At 42.0% G+C, this 21555-nt stretch overlaps 1 protein-coding gene across 1 annotated transcript in view; it reads left to right on the forward strand.

The window, feature by feature from the left end:
* Positions 1-3849: 3849 nt before the first annotated feature.
* The window catches only part of LOC311055989 (uncharacterized protein), a gene marked incomplete at its 3' end in the record, with an annotated part of 30531 nt that continues 12825 nt past the window's right edge, over positions 3850-21555 (forward strand). The window contains exons 1-13 of the mRNA XM_084072320.1: positions 3850-4013; positions 6625-6657; positions 7404-7489; positions 7788-7916; positions 9041-9228; positions 10531-10739; positions 11528-11716; positions 12501-12649; positions 12756-12849; positions 18047-18079; positions 18787-18872; positions 18996-19109; positions 20237-20418. Of these exons, the coding sequence (XP_083928446.1) occupies positions 3971-4013; positions 6625-6657; positions 7404-7489; positions 7788-7916; positions 9041-9228; positions 10531-10739; positions 11528-11716; positions 12501-12649; positions 12756-12849; positions 18047-18079; positions 18787-18872; positions 18996-19109; positions 20237-20418 (1535 nt within the window). The 5' untranslated portion in view covers positions 3850-3970. The remainder of the gene's footprint in view (positions 4014-6624; positions 6658-7403; positions 7490-7787; positions 7917-9040; positions 9229-10530; positions 10740-11527; positions 11717-12500; positions 12650-12755; positions 12850-18046; positions 18080-18786; positions 18873-18995; positions 19110-20236; positions 20419-21555) is intronic.

The following is a 21555-nucleotide window of genomic DNA, read 5'->3' on the forward strand; positions in this document are numbered from 1 at the left end:
AATAACTTTCAAGACGTAGTGAAAATAGCAGATCTACAAGCTCACAACACGTCACATTGGGACGCACTGTGAACTTGTAGATCGGCTATTTCTATTAGTTTGGGTCCCGGGGAGACATCAACATGTCTCTTTTGGGTTCAGGAGCTAAAAGCTTTAGGAACCACTGGTGACACATTTCACAGGTTCTGGGTTTGTTTCCATACATGACTGGCTTCCACATGGTTCTCATTACCCTGCTCAGGAGGCAATACTAACTGGCAAGATGTGTCCAAAATAGCTGATCTACAAGCTCACAAAGTGTCGCAATGCAACACGTTGTGAGCTTGTAGCTCTGCTATTTTCACTTTTTTAGGCTTGTTCAAACCTTATTGAAAATAACTTTAACATAACTAAAGGTTTTAGTCTTGTTATTAAAGTAACGTTAACATAACTAAAGGTTTTAGTCTTGTTATTAAAGTAACGTTAACATAACTAAAGGTTTTAGTCTTGTTATTAAAGTAACGTTAACATAACTAAAGGTAGGAGTGTGGTGGGAGCAGCAGAGAAGCTGCTTCCTGTGGTTTAGGTGTAGCTGCAGTCTGCACGTTAGACAGGAAATGAGACACGAGATTAGTTTCAACACACTGACTTTAACACTGTCAGCACATATAGGGGGGATGGGGGGGGGTAATTGGTACAGTGACTCTAACACTGTCAGTACATGGGGGGGGGGGGGGGTGAGTGGTACAGTGACTCTAACACTGTCAGTACATAGGGGGGAGGAGGGGGGGGGGTAATTGGTACAGTGACTCTAACACTGTCAGTACATAGGGGGGAGGAGGGGGGGGGGGGTAATTGGTACAGTGACTCTGACTCTGTCAGTACATGGGGGGGAGGAGGGGGGGGGGGGTAATTGGTACAGTGACTCTAACTCTGTCAGCACATGGGGGGGGGGGGGGCTTCTCCCTAGTCCTTGAGCAAAGCACTGTATCCAAAGTGTTTCACAACATGCATCCAGTGATGAGCTGTGGATTTTTGAGCTAGGGGGGCTCTATTTACTGACATCACGTGCACGCGCACGTGCACGCATGTGCACATAGCCGATCAGCTCAGTGCTAGTTGAAATACTGTATTCAACATGTGATTTTTAACGTGATTATATCTTATCATTTAGTTGCATTGTTAATTTGTTGTTTTTATCTTTGTTTCAATTAATTAATTATTTAATTTCCCTATTATTTTTTTATATAAAAGCCCTTTAAACATAGACTCACCAACACATAAGTAGGCCTACTTAAAACAAGACCAGGAGACCTGGTTCTGCCAGACCCAGGCTTCACATGACTTGTCAACCTGTGTCTATGCCTAACCCTTTGTGTCTTACAGTATATATACCATCTGTATTTGTACTGTGACATAATAGTGATATCATGAGTAGTCTATGCCTGTTTATTCATGCAGACGAAACCTAACCACAAAGTGACAAAGAAACCTAACCACAACCGGACATACCATGTATGGACGAAATGGTGACAAAGGCTCATGTAGGCCATACCTTTCAGGTCTAATCAGACAACTTGTCTTAGCTTTGTCTCAGAGAACTGGGTCCTCTGCTAAGTGATCCCCTTCACACTCTGCAGTGCAGAGACTGTTGTCTCTCATTGTGAGAGGAATGTAACACATTCAATTCAAGTCCATGGCTTTTCTCCAGTAGCCTAATGTTATGCAAAGCAGCCAAGGTAGACGCTATTGAGAACGGCTCGCCGATGACGGCACGAACCTTGAGAGGCTATTGTTTAAACTTTAAGGTGTTAAAGACCGCCGCTGACGGTGCGTGCTAGCGCGTGCATGTGGAGCTCCCAGCCCCCATAGCACCAGAGCTAAGGGGTCGCCGACCCCCTGAGCACCCCCTACAGATCGCATGCATCACATTCACACACCGATGGACGGTGGAGGAAACCATGCAAGGCACCAAGCTGCATGCTCATCAGGAGCAGTTAAAGGGGTATTTCACTTTAAAACATTTGGTGGGGTGGGGCTGTCATTATCACAGCCACTTCTGATCTTTAAACTCCATTTTAGCCATGTTTCTGGTGACTGATATTGTCCTTGTCCATTGGCTGTACACGCTGTCATAGAGGTACATGAGGTACAGCGGCCCGCTTATCAGAAGGTTCAATCCCCAGGCTCCCTCCTGGTCCTTGAGCAAGGCACCGTGTTTCTGGTGATTGATATTATCCTTGTAATGGGTGAGGGGACAGTATTATTTCATTTATTTTAACATTTGAATATCTGTCAGGTTCATACAGTATCTGTCAGACAGAGACATGTAAACGATGGGAGGCATGCGTTAATCCAACAGACCTTTTCTCCGACTATGTGGCATCCGCGTGCGGTTAGGGTTAGGGTGCGGGTTTGGTTCGGGTTTAGTATTGGAAACGTCGGAGCGCTGCGCTGTCGGAGGAATGCGCTGTCGGACTAACGTACTGCACCCGTAAACGATGGGCCGTATCTTCCGTCCTGCACTATCCCTTGAAACTACCCGCTACCTGTTATTTACGCACAAGGCAGCGGGCGCTGTCCCTAAACGGTATCTTACGGTCTCACTACCCGCTATACATTATTATGCAGACTCCATAATTTGTGCCTGGAGGTGTGGCCGTGGGCGTGTTGTTGCACTGTCCCTAAAATTGCTATCCTGCCCACACACGTTTGGGTAAGCGCATAGCAGATTCTAAAACCACCCGCTATGCCAAATTTGTTTGGTAGAGCCTACATTGGGAATATCGGGAGTCGGGCCGGGCGCACAATGGCACAACATTCAGAGGTCTCCCTTAATACTAGAACGGATTACAATATAACATTCTCTATAATCAGTAACATGTAGGTGATACTTATGTATCAATACAATGATACATGTTATGAACATCCATTTTCTAAAGTAGGCTCTGACTTTGAAAACTTGCTGCCAGAATGCCATAATGCAATGATGACATGATGTCATGATGCCATGATGTCATAATGCCATGATGCCATGATGCAAGGCTGCTAGACAACTGTGTCAGAAGTAAGTAAGTAAGTAAGTAAGTAAGTAAGTCAGTCAGTCAGTCAGTCAGTCAGTCAGTCAGTCAGTCAGTCAGTCAGTCAGTCAGTGAGTATGTGAGTGAGTGAGTGAGTGAGTGAGTGAGTGAGTGAGTGAGTGAGTGAGTAAGTAAATAAAGTAAATAAATAAATACATGTAATTATTACGTATATTCTACCAAACTCACTTAATATTCTATGTATTTATATTTTCTCTTTCCCCTGTGGCACTATATTGATAAATTAATACAAATGATCTAATACCTGAAGGATACATATTCCTTTTCCTACAGCCTCTTGCATATTTATTTATTTATGTATTTATTCATTTATATTTGGAACATGATGTACTCATCAAGGACATGTTTGGTCAGAAGCAGTCAAATGGTGCGATACAAGTCCATCCAACACATCCGAGTTCAGTGGTCCTCCATGTTGTAACCTGCAGAGTTCAGTGGTCCTCCATGTTGTAACCTGCAGAGTTCAGTGGTCCTCCATTTTGTAACCTGCAGAGTTCAGTGGTCCTCCATTTTGTCACCTGTACAGTTCAGTGGTCCTCCATGTTGTCACCTACAGAGTTCAGTGGTCCTCCATTTTGATGCATATGTGCTCCTCTGTCGTATGTAGGGCAGGTTGTGGTTGAGCTTCCTGTCATCAAGAGCGCTGCCACTTTCCAGAGAAACCACGTGATGATCAGATAAGGAGAGCTGACGTGTCTCACATAAAGACACGGACGACAGCGATCGGCGAACAGTGCTGTTCAGGACATCAAGTGTTGATCAGTGCTGTTCAGGACATCAAGTGTTGATCAGTGCTGTTCAGGACATCAAGTGTTGATCAGTGCTGTTCAGGACATCAAGTGTTGATCAGTGACGTTCCAGTTGAGAATCCAGTGTGAGTGAATCCAGACATGGATAAAACAGGGATATTTTTCCTCCTGCTGTGGAGCTCAGGTAAGACTCTGTTTTAATGACACTTGTTGGTTGATGTGGATGTGAAACACACTGAGGCACAAAGCTAACACAACCATGAGTACCGTTGGATGCTTTACTGTGTGTGTGTGTGTGTGTGTGTGTGTGTGTGTGTGTGTGTGTGTGTGTGTGTGTGTGTGTGTGTGTGTGTGTGTGTGTGTGTGTGTCACACGTGAAGTGAAATGTTTTTGCTTTACATTTTCGGCTGCCATAATGTCAAAATGTCAGGCTGCCAATGGTGATTATGTGTTGTGAAGGTGGTCTGTACAGAGGAGAGGTGGTCTATGTGTTGTGAAGGTGGTCTGTACAGAGGACAGGTGGTCTATGTGTTGTGAAGGTGGTCTGTTCAGAGGACAGGTGGTCTATGTGTTGTGAAGGTGGTCTATGTGTTGTGAAGGTGGTCTATGTGTTGTGAAGGTGGTCTGTACAGAGGACAGGTGGTCTATGTGTTGTGAAGGTGGTCTGTACAGAGGACAGGTGGTCTATGTGTTGTGAAGGTGGTCTGTACAGAGGACAGGTGGTGATTATTCTCACTGTTACAGATATGTATGTAGAGCATATTTTCATCATCATGGACGCCATGAAAGCTGTATGTTTAACTTTTGACTTGTTGTCAGGGCCGGATTAGCACTATGTGGTGCCCCAGGGCGACCTCAAGTTGAAGTGCCCCCCTATGTTATTTAAGTCTTATTTTTGCCTGATTTTACTGATTTACTATCACAATATTCATTATTTTAACATTTATTTGTATTATTGTTAGTGTTGTTATGACCCTATATGGTCATATGTGTATTTACCTGTGTGTTGTTTTGTCCTGTGAATGTCTCCTCCCCCACATTGGTATGAGGGATTCAGTGGTGCTGATTGGTTACCAGCTGGTGTGTGAGTGGTGATTGGTTGTGGTTGATTACTGGGTGGAACTAGCTGGTTTGGTCATCCTGGTACACAGAGGGGTCAAGGGTCAGATATATTTAGTATGGAGTCTAATATAACAGTGGTTTCATGTCAACGACCCCAAAATAATTTATACTGAACATATTTTGTGGCATATGTTTACCCCATAGACATATAAAGGTAGACGCCTCCTCTGGCTCTAAAGCGTGTGTATGGCGAACGCACTTCCGCTTCTGGGGGAAAGCTGGAAATGTCCGCGTATGTCACAGAAGGGGGGCGTTCAGTAGGCCAATGAGAGGCAGGTGGGGGCGGGACAACTAGATTCTGACAAGTCCTGGAAAAGACGCGCTGTGATTGGCCAGTAGTCAACGCGCTGTGATTGGCCAGTGCCCGTGCCCCCCGGAAATATGGCGGCCACCATACCAAGCACGTCGCTCCAATGAACTGCAGAGGCCATGAGGTATCTAGGTTTCTATATCTGTGGTTTACCCCTTGATACTATTTAGTAGAATTAGTTGCTCCTTTGGGGCTTATTTTGATAGACCTAGCCGCTTGTTTTCCTTGCAAAATCTGGCAACACACTGATTACCTGCATTACACCTGCAGCCTTTTTATTGATTTATTGTTGTTTTGTTTTTTTGGGTGCGTTGCTGTCCGGCAGGAACCAGCTAACTAAATGTTTCAGCTTTTGCATTTCTTTTCCATAAATCAGAGCCATTGAACACCCTTTACGTCTGTGTGTTGATTAAATATTGAACCAATGAAAAGTATTAAAAAGTGCTTCTGACAAAACCATCTTTTTGTCATTTCCTGAAAAATGAACATTTTGGAGTTAGCTGGTTGCTGCCGGACAGCAGAGATATACTGGTGCTGTGAGGGGGTTTAGGAGGTGAATGAGACACTAACAGATGTTGTGAGAAAGCAGTGAGGTTCCATGAATTATCTCCGCCAGTGAGGACTGCTGAAGGCCGGAGAGTATGATTTCACCCCTGTCCATCCGTGTGTCTGTGAGCAGCTAATCTACGGCACCGTTGGACCGATTAGTGTGAAACCTTTCTCTCTCCCTGGAGACCTGTTATAGCGCCACCAGGAGGCCGACTTTTGTAAAGCACATTCTCTGATATTACTTCTACAAATTGTGTCCAAACCTCATATAAATCTGTACAAATGATTGCTGTGAAACTTTAAACACATCCATGCATGTTATACTATGAATGTATGTTATAATTATCTTGCTCATTGTCTTCTTCAGTGAGTGTTGAACTCTAGGATGACATCAAAGTACATGTTAACTTTGTAGTCACTCTTAGCTCTCACAGGGAGCTCTGCAGCACAAATGTCCTTTTCTTGAGGCCTGAAAACTTCTCTCATGTTATTGGACAACTTGTCAGGCGTGTTCCACAGCCAACTGAGTTTGAAGGATAATTATATTAGTTTGTTAGTGATGAAGGTCTGTGTGACCAAATCAATAAATGACAACCACCCTGTTAGTTTACAACAAACTATTGATTGTCGTTGACTTTTATTTAGTTATTTCTGATATAAATGATAGTTCCTCATTCCCACCCTGTGAATGTCAAATAAATAGCAGCAAACAGGAGAAACAAAGGACATCTTGTCCTGTATTTCAACAGATAAACCACAACAACCAACCAGCTGTTACACTGAAGCTCATTTAGTTTTTTATGTTTCTCCTCAGCTCTTCAGAATGAACCAACACACAACACAACAGGTAAGACTGTCTGTCTGTCTGTCTGTCTGTCTGTCTGTCTGTCTGTCTGTCTGTCTGTCTGTCTGTCTGTGTGTCTGTCTGTCTGTCTGTCTGTCTGTCTGTGTTTAATTCAATCTCAGCCCCTTAAAAACATTAATCTAAAACTCTCATATTGTAACCAGTGAAATATGTAGATATTTGTATTTAAAGTCAATAAAAGGTGAGTCAGTAAATACAGCAGCTTCACTGTGTCAGTGATGTGTTTGACAAAGAGAGGAAACACATCCCAACCTTTTTAAACATGGTGATCAATAAGTTTACATTTATAAGGTTATTTATGTATCAATATGTTACATTTATGAGCGTATTAACCCATTAAGACCTGAGGCCCATTCTACAAATGCCTTCTAAATCATTAGTTTCCAAACTTCTGCATGCCAGGGACCCCCAAAATGATATGTATTTGGACGTGGACCCCCATCTGAAAATGTGTTGTCAGGGACCCCCAGAAGAGAAGATTTGTGTTAAAATAAATCTGAATCATACTTTTTTTTTCAAACACTTTAAAGATTTTTCAAACACATTTTCAAAAATAGCAGATCTACAGTACAAGCTCGCAGCGCGGCACTAAGTGACACGCTGTGAGCTTGTATATGTGATATTTTAGAATAGCCAACGCTAAAAAGTAAAATGAAACGGATGTTTTCCAAGTTTTTCTATATTTTTAAAGGTAAACCAACTCAAATGTAATGTCTCACTTTCTCCAGAGGTGGAGCCCTTCCTCATCGTAGGCACCTGGTCCAACCTGATGAAGATCAGCTTAGACGGCTCCAGCTCCACAGAGCTCAAACAGGTGAAAACCATTAGACATAACAACACATCCTATGTAATCCTATAGAGCTTGCCAAAAATCCTGAAGGGGGCGTCAACAAGTGTCTTTTGGTAGCGGCGGACATCTTTGAGGGGTAAAAACCAGGTTGACTTAACATTGCCCCCCTCAAGTATGTCTGCAGCTACAATGCCACGCCACCGCCCCCCCCCCCGTGGTGACGAGTCGTTGGCACGCTCTATACAATATTCTACACACATTGCTTTTGACACGCTGGAATGTATTCCTGTCTGAGACTAACACAACTGATGTGGTGTGACAGGACTTGGAGAGGGTGAGGGCTCTGGACTTTGACTATCAGCAGCAGATGATCTACTGGACAGAATGGACCCCCTATAGTACCCAGCCCTCCATGATCAGTCGCATGCACATCAATGGCAGTGACGTCCAGGTCAGTGTGACAATGCAACGATGAGGATGAATGACAGGGAAGAGAAACTGAATTCAAACTACTTACAGTACACATGTAATTCAGAGTACTTATACTTGTATTTAAAATACTTTGTGACATCAGTGTTAACCCATTAAAACCGAGGACGCATCTGTGTTACCACTTCAACTTCAAATTATTTTATACTTTGGCTATTAAAAAATAGCAGATATACAAGCTCATAGCGTGGCAGTTGGTGCCGCGCTATGAGCTTGTAGATCGGCTTTTTTAGAAAAATTGTGAAAACGTGTGCAAATCTTTTGTTGTATATTTTTTAAAGCCAACATTTTTAACTCAAATCTTTGCTTCTTGGGGTCCCTGGAACCAAATATGTTTTGGGGTCCTTGACATGAAAAGGTTTGAGCACCACTGATATATTAGGGTTAGGGTTAGTTTGCAACATAAGTTTTTCAGAAAACTGTTAGGATTTAGAAGACATTTGTTGAATCCCCCAGAAGCAAAGATTTGAGTTAAAGATGTATGCTTTAAAAATATATATATTCAAAGATTTGCACACATTTTCACAATTTTTCAAAAATAGCAGATATACAAGCTCATAGCGTGGCACTCGGTGCCGCGCTATGAGCTTGTATATCTGCTATTTTTGAATAGCCAAAGGAATCTAAAAAGACACAGATGCGTTCCAAGTCTTAATGGGTTAAATATAAAAGCAGAAAACAGGGTGTCTGGTGTTTCAGTCAGTTAGTGTACAGACCATGCGCTCCTTGTGAGCCGTGAGGATGTGAGTTTGAATCTGACTCCTGGTCTTGTCTCACATGTTTCTCCTCTTTCTGTCCTTGGTTTCCTGTCTCTCTACACCAGGGCTTCACAAACTGTTACATGACAAGAACCCTGAAATAGACACAGACTCTGGCTGGGGCCCACAATCTAAAAAATTGTGTTGTGAGCTTGTAGATCAGATATTTTGAAAAAGAAACATTCAAAATAGAACATTTTTGAAACAAAATACATTTGTGAACACTGCTCTACACTACCCTTTCTAAAAGTATTGTAGTAACTGCATACAAATGATAAAATAATAAAATGGTGAGTATATTCAGAGTACATGTATGGTTGATTGACAGGTCCTTCACAACACATTGATCAGCTATCCATCCAGTCTGGCTGTTGATTGGGTGGCAGGAAACCTGTACTGGTGTGACAGTGACAGTGACACCATAGAGGTGTCCAAACTAAACGGGTCGTACAGAACAGTACTGGTCAACACCGGCCTGGAGGAGCCAGAGGCCATGGCTGTGGATGTACGCTACGGGTAAGAGCACTGTGGTGACATCATGAACCTCACACTGTGGTGACATCATGAACCTCACACTGTGGTGACATCATGAACCTCACACTGTGGTGACATCATGAACCTCACACTGTGGTGACATCATGAACCTCACACTGTGGTGACATCATGAACCTCACACTGTGGTGACATCATGAACCTCACACCATCCTGTGAAACACCACGGATACAAGAAGACTGAATTACATCTAAACATTAAACTGATGACATTGCATCATATTCTGTACATCTTGTAAAGTGTTAAAAAGTCACTTAATAGATGTTTTTGTAGTAGAATAAGAAGGGTAGAGTTTACCTCATGAGGAACATTTAAATAGTATCATGTAAGTTGTCACTCACTGAAAAGTGAATATAATGTGTAATACTTCCTTGTGATTGGCTATGCTTTCTGGAGCTCCTATGAGATAAAATATGAACACATGACGCCTAGGTATTCTAAAACAAAATCATACAAAGTACAGTATGTCTGAATTATTGTGAATAATGTGTTGAATGTCCCCCCGCCCCACACATTCGCACACACACACTCGCACGCACACACACACACACACACACACACACACACACACACACACACACACACACACACACACACACACACACACACACACACACAATGCGCGCGCACACGCACACACGCACACACACACACACACACACACACACACACACACACACACACACACACACACACACACACACACACACACACACACACACACACACATACACACACACTACTTACATGTAAGTGTGAGTTACATGTTCACACAGTGTAGATAAACTGTGGTTTCATTGTGTTTTATCATATTGATAGAGGTAACAATATGTATTTTTACATATCGTTGATGTCGGGTGGAAAATGTCCAAAACTGTTATATTCAGGAAATGGTAAAAATAATCTGTTTTCCAATGTAGTTATTATTTAGTCTCAAGCTCTTTGTTAATACTTTTCATTGGTTAAATATATATAAAACCCAAAGACACACTAAACCACTTTCACTTTCAATTAAAAACAGCAATTATATAAAAAGATCTACAGGCTCACAGTGTGTGACGTTGTGACGCATTGTGAGCTTGTACATCGGCTTTTTCTGCTACTTTAGTGACACTGTGGTATTGTGGATAATGTAGACATTACTTTACAAAACAAAACAAACGTTTTTAAATATGGAGATACAAGGTTTCTGCCCGACAACAACAATATGTTACATTGTCAGTAAAGATGTCAAACAGTGACCCTGACTCAGTGTCTCCTGACAGGTACTTGTACTGGTCAGACAGAGGTAACAACAACCCCCACATAGAGAGGATGGGGATGGACGGCACCAACAGGAGCATCATCGTGAAGGATAAGATCTACAGGCCCTATGGCCTGACGTTAGACTACATCAACAATCACATCTACTGGAGCGACAACAAGGAGAAACACATTGAGTTTGCCAACCTGGATGGAACCAACAGACACACAGGTCACACACACACACACACACACACACACACACACACACACACACACACACACACACACACACACACACACACACACACACACACACACACACACACAGGGGAGGAAGTAGTACTCAGATTACGTAAAAGTAATCCCTATTATACTTTGTTGACTGGAGTCCTCCAGAGGTCTATACTGCCCTGCCAAGGTAAAGTGCAGTAACTACGAAAAAAAAAAAATCACTGAAAAATGATTCAACTGGTCAGCCAAATGAGATATCGGCATATAAGTGATATTACACTAATTGTACATCTGTTCTCGAGGTAATTGTTTATCCCCCAAAATCACAAAGGCTAATTTGACCTTTGGGATACACAAATAAGTTGGTGTGTCCAAAAACGTAGTTACTGCCCTTTGGCTTGGCAGGGCAGTATACTAGGCCCCTCCTTTTATCCTTTTTACATTAAATATCTTTGCAGATAATAGCAGATCTACAAGCGCATAACATGTTGCAATGTGATGCGTAGTGTGCTTGTAGATCTGCTATTTCCGGTAAATGTTTGTCCCAGAATAGGATCACTAGGGTTCATGTGTTTAAATTAACACTCCAGAGTGTTACTGTGTATAAGAATGGATTATGTTCATTTTTACATGAGTAGAGTAAGAAAAAAACAAGGAAAAGAGTGAGAATATTGTTTATTCTGTAAACCTTATTGATGCATTTTAACTCTTGTTATAATATTCTTTATAATACTTTGTTCATGTATTTTATAATATTGTGACTCTTTTGGTTTTGTGTGTCTGTAGTTGTGAGTCAGGACATCCACGACATCAATGCTATTACTCTGTTTGAGGATCACATCTACTGGATAGACAGGAGGACCGACTCCATCTACAGAGCCAACAAGACTCAGGGAACCAATAAGACCAGACTCATCAGCAACCTGTTCTTTCCATTAGACCTCCACATGTATCACCCCTATAGACAACCTGAGGGTCTGTACCACCTACTGTATACAACACTCTCACTATTCACTCTCACTGGGGGCGGCCATAGCTGAGTGGTTAGAGAGCCCGGCTGGGCAGCCAGAGGCTCTACAGTAGTTGTAGCAGGTTCCATTCCAGCAATGTGTCCATGTGTGTCCCTGAGCAAGACTCTAAACCCCTAACAGCTCTCAGAGCGCCGTAGAATGACTGCTCACTGTAAATATCTTTTTACAGGGACAAAAAACACCCCAAGGATTTTATTCATTGTCTGTTTGTATTATTTGATCTGTTTTTAAAACGGTTATATTAGTTATAGTAGTAGTGCCTCATAGTAATATCAAATTGATATTTATGTTGCTTGATTGTGATTGGCTGAGCCTCATTGTAAAATACTCACTAACCACATGGACATGTATGTGTATTACTGCTCCAACACCTTGTTTACAATATCAACCATAACTTTACATGGATGAATTACTGTTTGTGATTTAGTTTATCCTTTAGCAAAATTAGAGGATATTAAATACAGTTTTAATTGGGTTGTCTATGATTGTCATGTTGCCATATTTGGTGTTTTATCAAAGCAATAAACCATGTGAGGTGGTGGTTTACAGTGATTGTAGAACAGTTAGAGGGTTGTAGTCACTCTGCGCTGCATCGTTCCTAACAACACCTCATAGCTGCTCTAAACTCACATTAAACCACAGCCTGGTGTGGCTTATTGCTTTATTCTAACATATAGGTGTGTGTTCTCATGTTTGTTCCATGTGTGCATGTTTTCTCCACCCTGCAGTGGCCGGTCACCCGTGTCAGACCAACAATGGAGGCTGCAGTAACCTGTGTCTGCTCTCACCTGGAGGAGGCTACAAGTGTTCCTGTCCCGCCCACTTCTACTTGGCAGCTGATGGCAAGCAGTGCATGTCCAACTGCACTGCCAGCCAGGTGATTCACCTCGCCTTCACTTGTGTTGCTCTGTATGACTTTATGTCTCATGTCTGCTTTTGATACATTACTGATTCTAAACATAATCCTCTGTCTCTCCCATCAGTTTGCTTGTAAGACCTACAAGTGCATTCCGTTGTCATGGAAATGTGACTCAGTAGATGACTGTGGGGACCGGTCAGATGAACCTGCAGACTGCTGTGAGTTGAGACAGAAATATGACATCATTATTCATGCTTTATTATCAGTGTTGAAACTAATGTGTTTTTTTCAGTTTGATCATTTTGTTACAATTACTGACATTTAAATGGTCACGATACCCGTTACTTCATGTGAAAATAGCCGACAACTTCAGAGGATTTTTTTAGATAGGACTGAGGGTCCAGTCACTATGTTGTTGTTAAGATAGGACGGAGTTATAGGGGTTTTAGAGAAGGAGAGAGAACGGAAGCGGATGGGGAGCCATGTTTTTTGGCACAGTGATCTGTAAATATTCAGAATCACTTTGGGTGATTCTAGAGCTGCTCCAGCCCCTCCCGTGTGGAAAAAAACTAAAGAGACTGAAAACACGGTTCAGACCGTGTTTGGTACCCGATGTGTTAAGATAGGACTGAGGGTCCGTCCAGTGACCATGTTGTTGTTACACACACACACACACACACACACACACACACACACACACACACACACACACACACACACACACACACACACACACACACACACACACACACACACACACACACACACAGACAGACAGACAGACAGACAGACAGACAGACAGACAGACAGACAGACAGACAGACAGACAACAGGTATAAAGTGTATTTCATAACATGGTGGGTCATGCATTCCCTACATGGTTCAGTAGAGTGGTACCTAACAGACAGCAGTCTAATTCCTATAATAAATCAGTGTGTTGTGTATTTTAAAGTGGTGTTGACTGGATATGTTTGTCACCTGGTGACCCCTAGCTGACCCCTAGGCCGGGTCCTAACATACCATGGTACACACTCTGGTGTGTGTGTGTGTGTGTGTGTGTGTGTGTGTGTGTGTGTGTGTGTGTGTGTGTGTGTGTGTGTGTGTGTGTGTGTGTGTGTGTGTGTGTGTGTGTGTGTGTGTGTGTGTGTGTGTGTGTGCGCGCGCGCGCGCGTGTTTGTGTGTGTGTGTGTGTGTGTGTGTGTGTGTGTGTGTGTGTGTGTGTGTGTGTGTGTGTGTGTGTGTGTGTGTGTGTGTGTGTGTGTGTTGTGAAGGTGGTCTGTACATGAGGACAGGTGGTCTATGTGTTGTGAAGGTGGTCTGTACAGAGGACAGGTGGTGATTATTCTCACTGTTACAGATATGTATGTAGAGCATATTTTCATCATCATGGACGCCATGGAAGCTGTATGTTTAACTTTTAACTTGTTGTCAGGGCCGGATTAGCACTATGTGGTGCCCCAGGGCGACGATATGGCGGAGATATGGCTTGAGGCTGGAGGGAGGCTCTTTTTTTGGCGGATTGTGTTTGTTTCTTTTCGGTTTTTGGTTACTTTATTTCGGTGTTAGGGTTAGGGTTAGGTTAGGGTTAGGTTATTTAATTCTTATTTTTGCCTGATTTTACTGATTTATTATCAAAAGATTCATTATTTTAACATTTATTTGTATTATTGTCAGTGTTGGGCAAGTTACTTTTAAAAAGTAACTAGTTATAGTTATTAGTTACTGCTCCAAAAATGTAATTAGTTACTTTACTTAGTTACTAAATTATGAAAGTAACTAGTAACTAGTTACTTTACTCTACTTTTAAAAAAAGAAGAAAAAAATTATCAAATAAAATACAAATATATATATTACTTCCAAATGATTTTGATAGGCTATACATAAAAACGTTTATTTGTTTCTTCTTCTTTAGAAATATTTTCTTTCACATCAGTATGTAATGATCATTATACTCAGAGCAATACAATAACCCACCTATCTCCCACACTCCCTCCCCAGTCAGTTATCAGTTTGAATGAATTTGATGTCATTTGCATATAGATGTGAGTGGCCTTAATTTAACTGACAAAACCTTTTTTTTTTTTTTTAATGAAAAACCTCTCACACTTATGCCAGTGTACTGTATTACACACACACACACACACACACACACACACACACACACACACACACACACACACACACACACACACACACACACACACACACACACACACACACACACACACACACACACACACACACACACACACACACACACACACACACCATTGAAAGACCATTGTAGTCATTATGAAATGTAGTGGAACAATTAAACGTCTTTCTGCACTGTAGTGGCCCTGCTGCTTTCACTGCTATTTTGCTGACTAGTTCTCTGAAGGCAACAAACTCAACCGTTGCGATGGGAAGCATGTCCTCCTCAACAACATACCTGCCAATCAATCTGTTTAGTTGAGTCTGGGTGACATGCTGTGGCGATTTAAAAAAAAAAAGTTTTTTGGCTGTTTACATGGATGGAGTAGCTGTAGCTCCATAGATCACTGCCGGTGGAGTCTTCTTTGGCGACTAATTTTATAACCCCATGTACTGTAGTTAGGTGCTTCAGGAGATTAGCATTGCTGTTACTCGATGTGGACAATGTTTTCTGTCACTGCAATGTCTTTAGCGCCCTTTATCCCCAAAAATTCTAAATAATGGTTATATTTCCAAGCCGCAAACTAACGCTGCGCTGTCGCTCAGCTGAGATTGTGTGTGTGCGGTTGTGGTGGTGGGTATGTTGCCATGTGTGTGTGTGTGTGTGTGTGTGTGTGTGTGTGTGTGTGTGTGTGTGTGTGTGTGTGTGTGTGTGTGTGTGTGTGTGTGTGTGTGTGTGTGTGTGTGTGTGAGAATTTGCCTTTATCCATCCAAGCCTGCCTGTCCTGTTTAGATAACAGGCAAGCTGCTCGGCGGGGGAGACAGTTCAGTTGGATCACATAATGTAACGCAGTAACGCACCTTTTTAAATCACAGTAACTATAACGGCGTTACTGCATTGGAAAAGGTAACGCGTTACGTTATTAGTTACCGCAAAAAGTAGTTGCGTTACTTAACGCGTTAGTCCCAACACTGATTATTGTTAGTGTTGTTATGACCCTATATGGTCATATGTGTATTTACCTGTGTGTTGTTTTGTCCTGTGAATGTCTCCTCCCCCACATTGGTATGAGGGATTCAGTGGTGCTGATTGGTTACCAGCTGGTGTGTGAGTGGTGATTGGTTGTGGTTGATTACTGGGTGGAACTAGCTGGTTTGGTCATCCTGGTACACAGAGGGGTCAAGGGTCAGATATATTTAGTATGGAGTCTAATATAACAGTGGTTTCATGACAACGACCCCAAAATAATTTATACTGAACATATTTTGTGGCAGGGACAAGATTTGTGTTGTTAAAATGATCCAAAACTATTCCTAAATGTTTTGAAAATAGCCAATCTACAAGCTCACATTGGTCACATCATGCAGTATACACACTATTATACACACTGTACATTATGATGTTGGTCATTGCTTATAAATAACGATCAGAAGGTTAAAAATACAGGATAGCAGTCATGTGGTTAATAAGATGTTAAGATGTTCTGTTTGTTTATTTATGTTCTAGTATAGGCCAGTAGTTCTCAAAGAAACCAAATGGACCCTTAAAAGGTCTGTAACTCAGAGAGTGTATACATACATGGAACCAAATGGACCCCTAACGGTCCATTTGGTTCCATTTATGAGAGTTTATCACCTGCTCCCTGACCACGCCCACTTTGGGTGTGGCCAGGTATGGGGTGTGTGGGGGGGGGGGGGGGGGGTCCTGTTTACCCCTTGATACTATTAAGTGGAATTAGTTGCTTAGACCATAGACCTAGCCGCTTGTTTTCCTGAAACACACTGATTACCTGCATTACACCTACAGCCTTTTTATTGATTTACTGTTGTTTAATTTTTTTGGGTGCGTTGCTGTCCGGCAGGAACCAGCCAGAGCACGTGAGCGGAGCGGAGCGGGTGGAAATGCCGCTCGGCGCTCCAGGGGGCTTGTTTCACGCTCGCTATTCGCTCACGTCAACTCCCCCCGCGCTCTGCTCCCCGTCGCTCCTCGCTCACGTTGATTTGCGCAAATCTCGCTCCACGCTCCGCTCAAACCGGGTCGCTCAACAGTAAAAAAAAAAAGAAAGGAAAAAGAAAGTAGAAATTCTAATGAAATCTGGGTGCGCTGATGTCTGTGTGTCTCTGAGTCCGTGCGACCGGGCATGCTCAAACATTCGGTGCGCGGCCCCCGCGAGGGCGGCCTGGAGCGGGAGGCGGTCCTCGCTCTGAGTAGCGCTCCAACCTTTTTATAACCAGCTCCGCGCTCATGTCAAAATCGCGTCGCTCCGCTCCGCTCACATGCTCTGGAACCAGCTAACTCCATTTTTCCGCTTTTGCATTTTTTTTCCCATAAATCAGGGCCATTGAACACCTTTTACGTCTGTGTGTTGATTAAAAAATTATTGAACCAATGAAACGTATTAAAAAGTGCTTCTGACAAAAACATCTACCTCCATTGGATCCTCAAACTGTCTGCTAAACCATCTAAGTTCACCAAAGGGGGTGGAGTTAGCTGGTTTAGCTGACTCCAGGCTCCACCCCCTTTTGACCTCCATCCTCATTGTGAGCTTGGAGGTCTATTCAGCTGTTCTTATCAATGATGAACAAAACCTCCTAAATCCACTTTTTTTTTTTTTTTTTTTTTTTTGTCATTTCCTGAAAAATGAACATTTTGGAGTTAGCTGGTTGCTGCCGGACAGCAGAGATATACTGGTGCTGTGAGGGGGTTTAGGAGGTGAATGAGACACTAACAGTGAATCACAGCATCTCACTCTCCCTGGAGACCTGTTATAGCGTCACCAGGAGGCCGACTTTTGTAATTCTCTGATATTACTTCTACAAATGTTGTCCAAACATCACGTAAATCTGTACAAATGATGGATTGGCTACCATTGGCTTCCACAGTGTGCAGGAGTGGGACACAGAAGATTGCACAAAATGTCACAAATCATGAACGCAGCGTCCGATTGCTGTGAATTTACTTTAAGCATATCCATGCATGTTATACTATGAATGTATGTTAATTATCTTGCTCATTGTCTTCATCAGTGAGTGTTGAACTCTAGGATGACATTAAAGTACATGTTAACTTTGTAGTCACTCTTAGCTCTCACAGGGAGCTCTGCAGCACAAATGTCCTTTTTTTGAGGCCACTTGACCTTGTTCCGCATTCATACCCTGTGAATGTCAAATAAATAGCAGCAACAAACAAAGGACATCTTGTCCTGTATTTCAACAGATAAACCACAACAACCAACCAGCTGTTACACTGAAGCTCATTTAGTTTGTTATGTTTCTCCTCAGCTCTTCAGAATGAACCAACACACAACACAACAGGTAAGACTGTCTGTCTGTCTGTCTGTCTGTCTGTCTGTCTGTCTGTCTGTCTGTCTGTCTGTTTTTAAATCTCAGCCCCTTAAAAACATCCCTCTAAAACTCTTAAAAAAACCTCTTAAAAACATGAATCTAAAACTCTCATATTGTAACCAGTGAAATATGTAGATATTTGTATTTAAAGTGAATAAAAGGTGAGTCAGTAAATACAGCAGCTTCACTGTGTCAGTGATGTGTTTGACAAAGAGAGGAAACACATCCCAACCTTTTTAAACATGGTGATCAATAAGTTTACATTTATAAGGTTATTTATGTATCAATATGTTACATTTATGAGCGTATTAACCCTTTAAGACCTGAGGCCCATTCTACAAATGCCTTCTAGATCATTAGTTTCCAAACTTCTGCATGCCAGGCCAAATGATATGTATTTGGACGTGGACCCCATTTGAAAATTTGTTGTGTCAGGAACCCCCAAAAGAGAAGATTTGTGTTAAAAGAAATCTGAATTATACTTTTTTTTTCAAACACTTTAAAGATTTTAAAAAATGTTCAAAAATAGCAGATCTACAAGTTCACACCGCGGCACAAAGTGACACGCTCTGAGCTTGTATATCTGATATTTTAGAATAGCCAACGCTAAAATGTGAAACGTTTTTCTATATTTTTAAAGGTAAACCAACTCAAATGTAATGTCTCACTTTCTCCAGAGGTGGAGCCCTTCCTCATCGTAACCACTCAGAACAACCTGATGAAGATCAGCGTGGACGGCTCCAGCTCCACAGAGCTCAAACAGGTGAAAACCATTAGACATAACAACACATCCTATGTAATCCTATACAATATTCTACACACACTGCTTTTGACATGCTGGAATGTATTCCTGTCTGAGACTAACACAACTGATGTGGTGTGACAGGACTTGAAGGGTGGGAGGGCTCTGGACTTTGACTATCAGCAGCAGATGATCTACTGGACAGAATGGAACCCCCCCATGATCAGTCGCATGCACATCAATGGCAGTGACGTCCAGGTCAGTGTGACAATGACAACGATGAGGATGAATGACAGGGAAGAGAAACTGAATTCAAACTACTTACAGTACACAATGTGATTCAGAGTACTTATACTTGTATTTAAAATACTTTGTGACATCAGTGTTAACCCATTAAAACCGGGAACGCATCTGTGTTACCACTTAAACCATTATTTTATAATTTGGCTATTCAAAAATAGCAGATATACAAGCTCATAGCGCGGCACCGAGTGCCGCGCTACGAGCTTGTAGATCTTCTATTTTTGAAAAATCGTGAAAATGTGTGCAACTCTTTTGTTGTATATTTTTTAAAGCGAACATTTTTAACTCAAATATTTGTTTCTGGGGGGTCCTTGAAACAAAATATATTTTTTTGGTTTCTTGACATGAAAAGATTTGAGCACCACTGATATATTAGGATTAGGGTTAGTTTGCAACATAAGTTTTTCAGAAAACTGTTAGGATTTAGAAGATATTTGTAGAATCCCCCAGAAGCAAAGATTTGATCTAAAGATGATGTTCGCTTTAAAATATATATATATATTCAAAGATTTGCACACATTTTCACAATTTAAAAAAAAATTGTAGATATACAAGCTCGTAGCGTGGCACCGAGTGCCGCGCTATGAGGTTGTATATCTACTATTTTTGAATAGCCAAAGAAATATGAAATGACACAGATGCGTTCCAAGTCTTAATGGGTTAAATATAAAAGCAGAAAACAGGGTGTCTGGTGTTTCAGTCAGTTAGTGTACAGACCATGCGCTCCTTGTGAGCCGTGAGGATGTGAGTTTGAATCTGACTCCTGGTCTTGTCTCACATGTTTCTCCTCTTTCTGTCCTTGGTTTCCTGTCTCTCTACACCAGGGCTTCACAAACTGTTACATGACAAGGACCCTGAAATAGACACACACTCTTGAAAAATTCTAAAAGATTGTGATGTGAGCTTGTAGATCAGATATTTTCAAAAAGAAACATTCAAAATAGAACATTTTTGAAACAAAATACATTTGTGAACACTGCTCTACACTACCCTATCAAAAAAGTGTTGTTGTAACTGCATAAAAAATATTTAAAAAATAAAATGGTGAGTATATTCAGAGTACATGTATGGTTGATTGACAGGTCCTTCACAACACGTTAATCAACAGACCATCCAGTCTGGCTGTTGATTGGGTGGCAGGAAACCTGTACTGGTGTGACAGGGACACCATAGAGGTGTCCAAACTAAACGGGTCGTACAGAACAGTCCTGGTCAACACCGGCCTGGAGGAGCCATGGGCCATGGCTGTGGATGTACGCTACGGGTAAGAGCACTGTGGTGACATCATGAACCTCACACTGTGGTGACATCATGAACCTCACACTGTGGTGACATCATGAACCTCACACTGTGGTGACATCATGAACCTCACACTGTGGTGACATCATGAACCTCACACTGTGGTGACTTCATGAACCTCACACTGTGGTGACATCATGAACCTCACACTGTGGTGACATCATGAACCTCACACTGTGGTGACATCATGAACCTCACACTGTGGTGACATCATGAACCTCACACTGTGGTGACTTCATGAACCTCACACTGTGGTGACATCATGAACCTCACACTGTGGTGACATCATGAACCTCACACTGTGGTGACATCATGAACCTCACACTGTGGTGACATCATGAACCTCACACCATCCTGTGAAACACCACGGATACAAGAAGACTGAATTACATCTAAACATTAAACTGATGACATTGCATCATATTCTGTACATCTTGTAAAGTGAAGTTAAAAAGTCACTTAATAGATGTTTTTGTAGTAGAATAAGAAGGGTAGAGTTTACCTCATGAGGAACATTTAAATAGTATCATGTAAGTTGTCACTCACTGAAAAGTGCACTAAATATAATGTGTAATACTTCCTTGTGATTGGCTCTCCTTTCTGGAGCTCCTATGAGGCAAAACATGAACACATGACGCCTAGGTATTCTAAAACAAAATCATACAAAGTACAGTATGTCTGAGTTATTGTGAATAATGTGTTGAATGTTGTTATCGTTATTTATTCCTTATGTATCCCTCTCCTCCCCCACGTGGAAGACACATCCCACTGCCCCACAAACACACGCATGCACGCACGCACGCACGCACGCACGCGCGCGCGCACGCACACGCACACGCACACGCACACGCACACACACACACACACACACACACACACACACACATACACACACAGACTACTTACATGTAAGTGTGAATTACATGTTCACACAGTGTAGATAAACTGTGGCTTCATTGTGTTTTATCATATTGATAGAGGTAACAATATGTGTTTTTAATATCGTTGATGTTGGGTGGAAAACGTCCAAAACTGTTACTTTTCAGGAAATGGGAAAAATAATCTGTGTTCCAATGTAGTTATTATTTAGTCTCAAGCTCTT

The sequence above is a fragment of the Gymnoscopelus microlampas genome, assembly GCF_963454915.1.
Source record: "Gymnoscopelus microlampas genome assembly, chromosome: 2".
NCBI classification, from domain to species: Eukaryota; Metazoa; Chordata; class Actinopteri; order Myctophiformes; family Myctophidae; genus Gymnoscopelus; species Gymnoscopelus microlampas.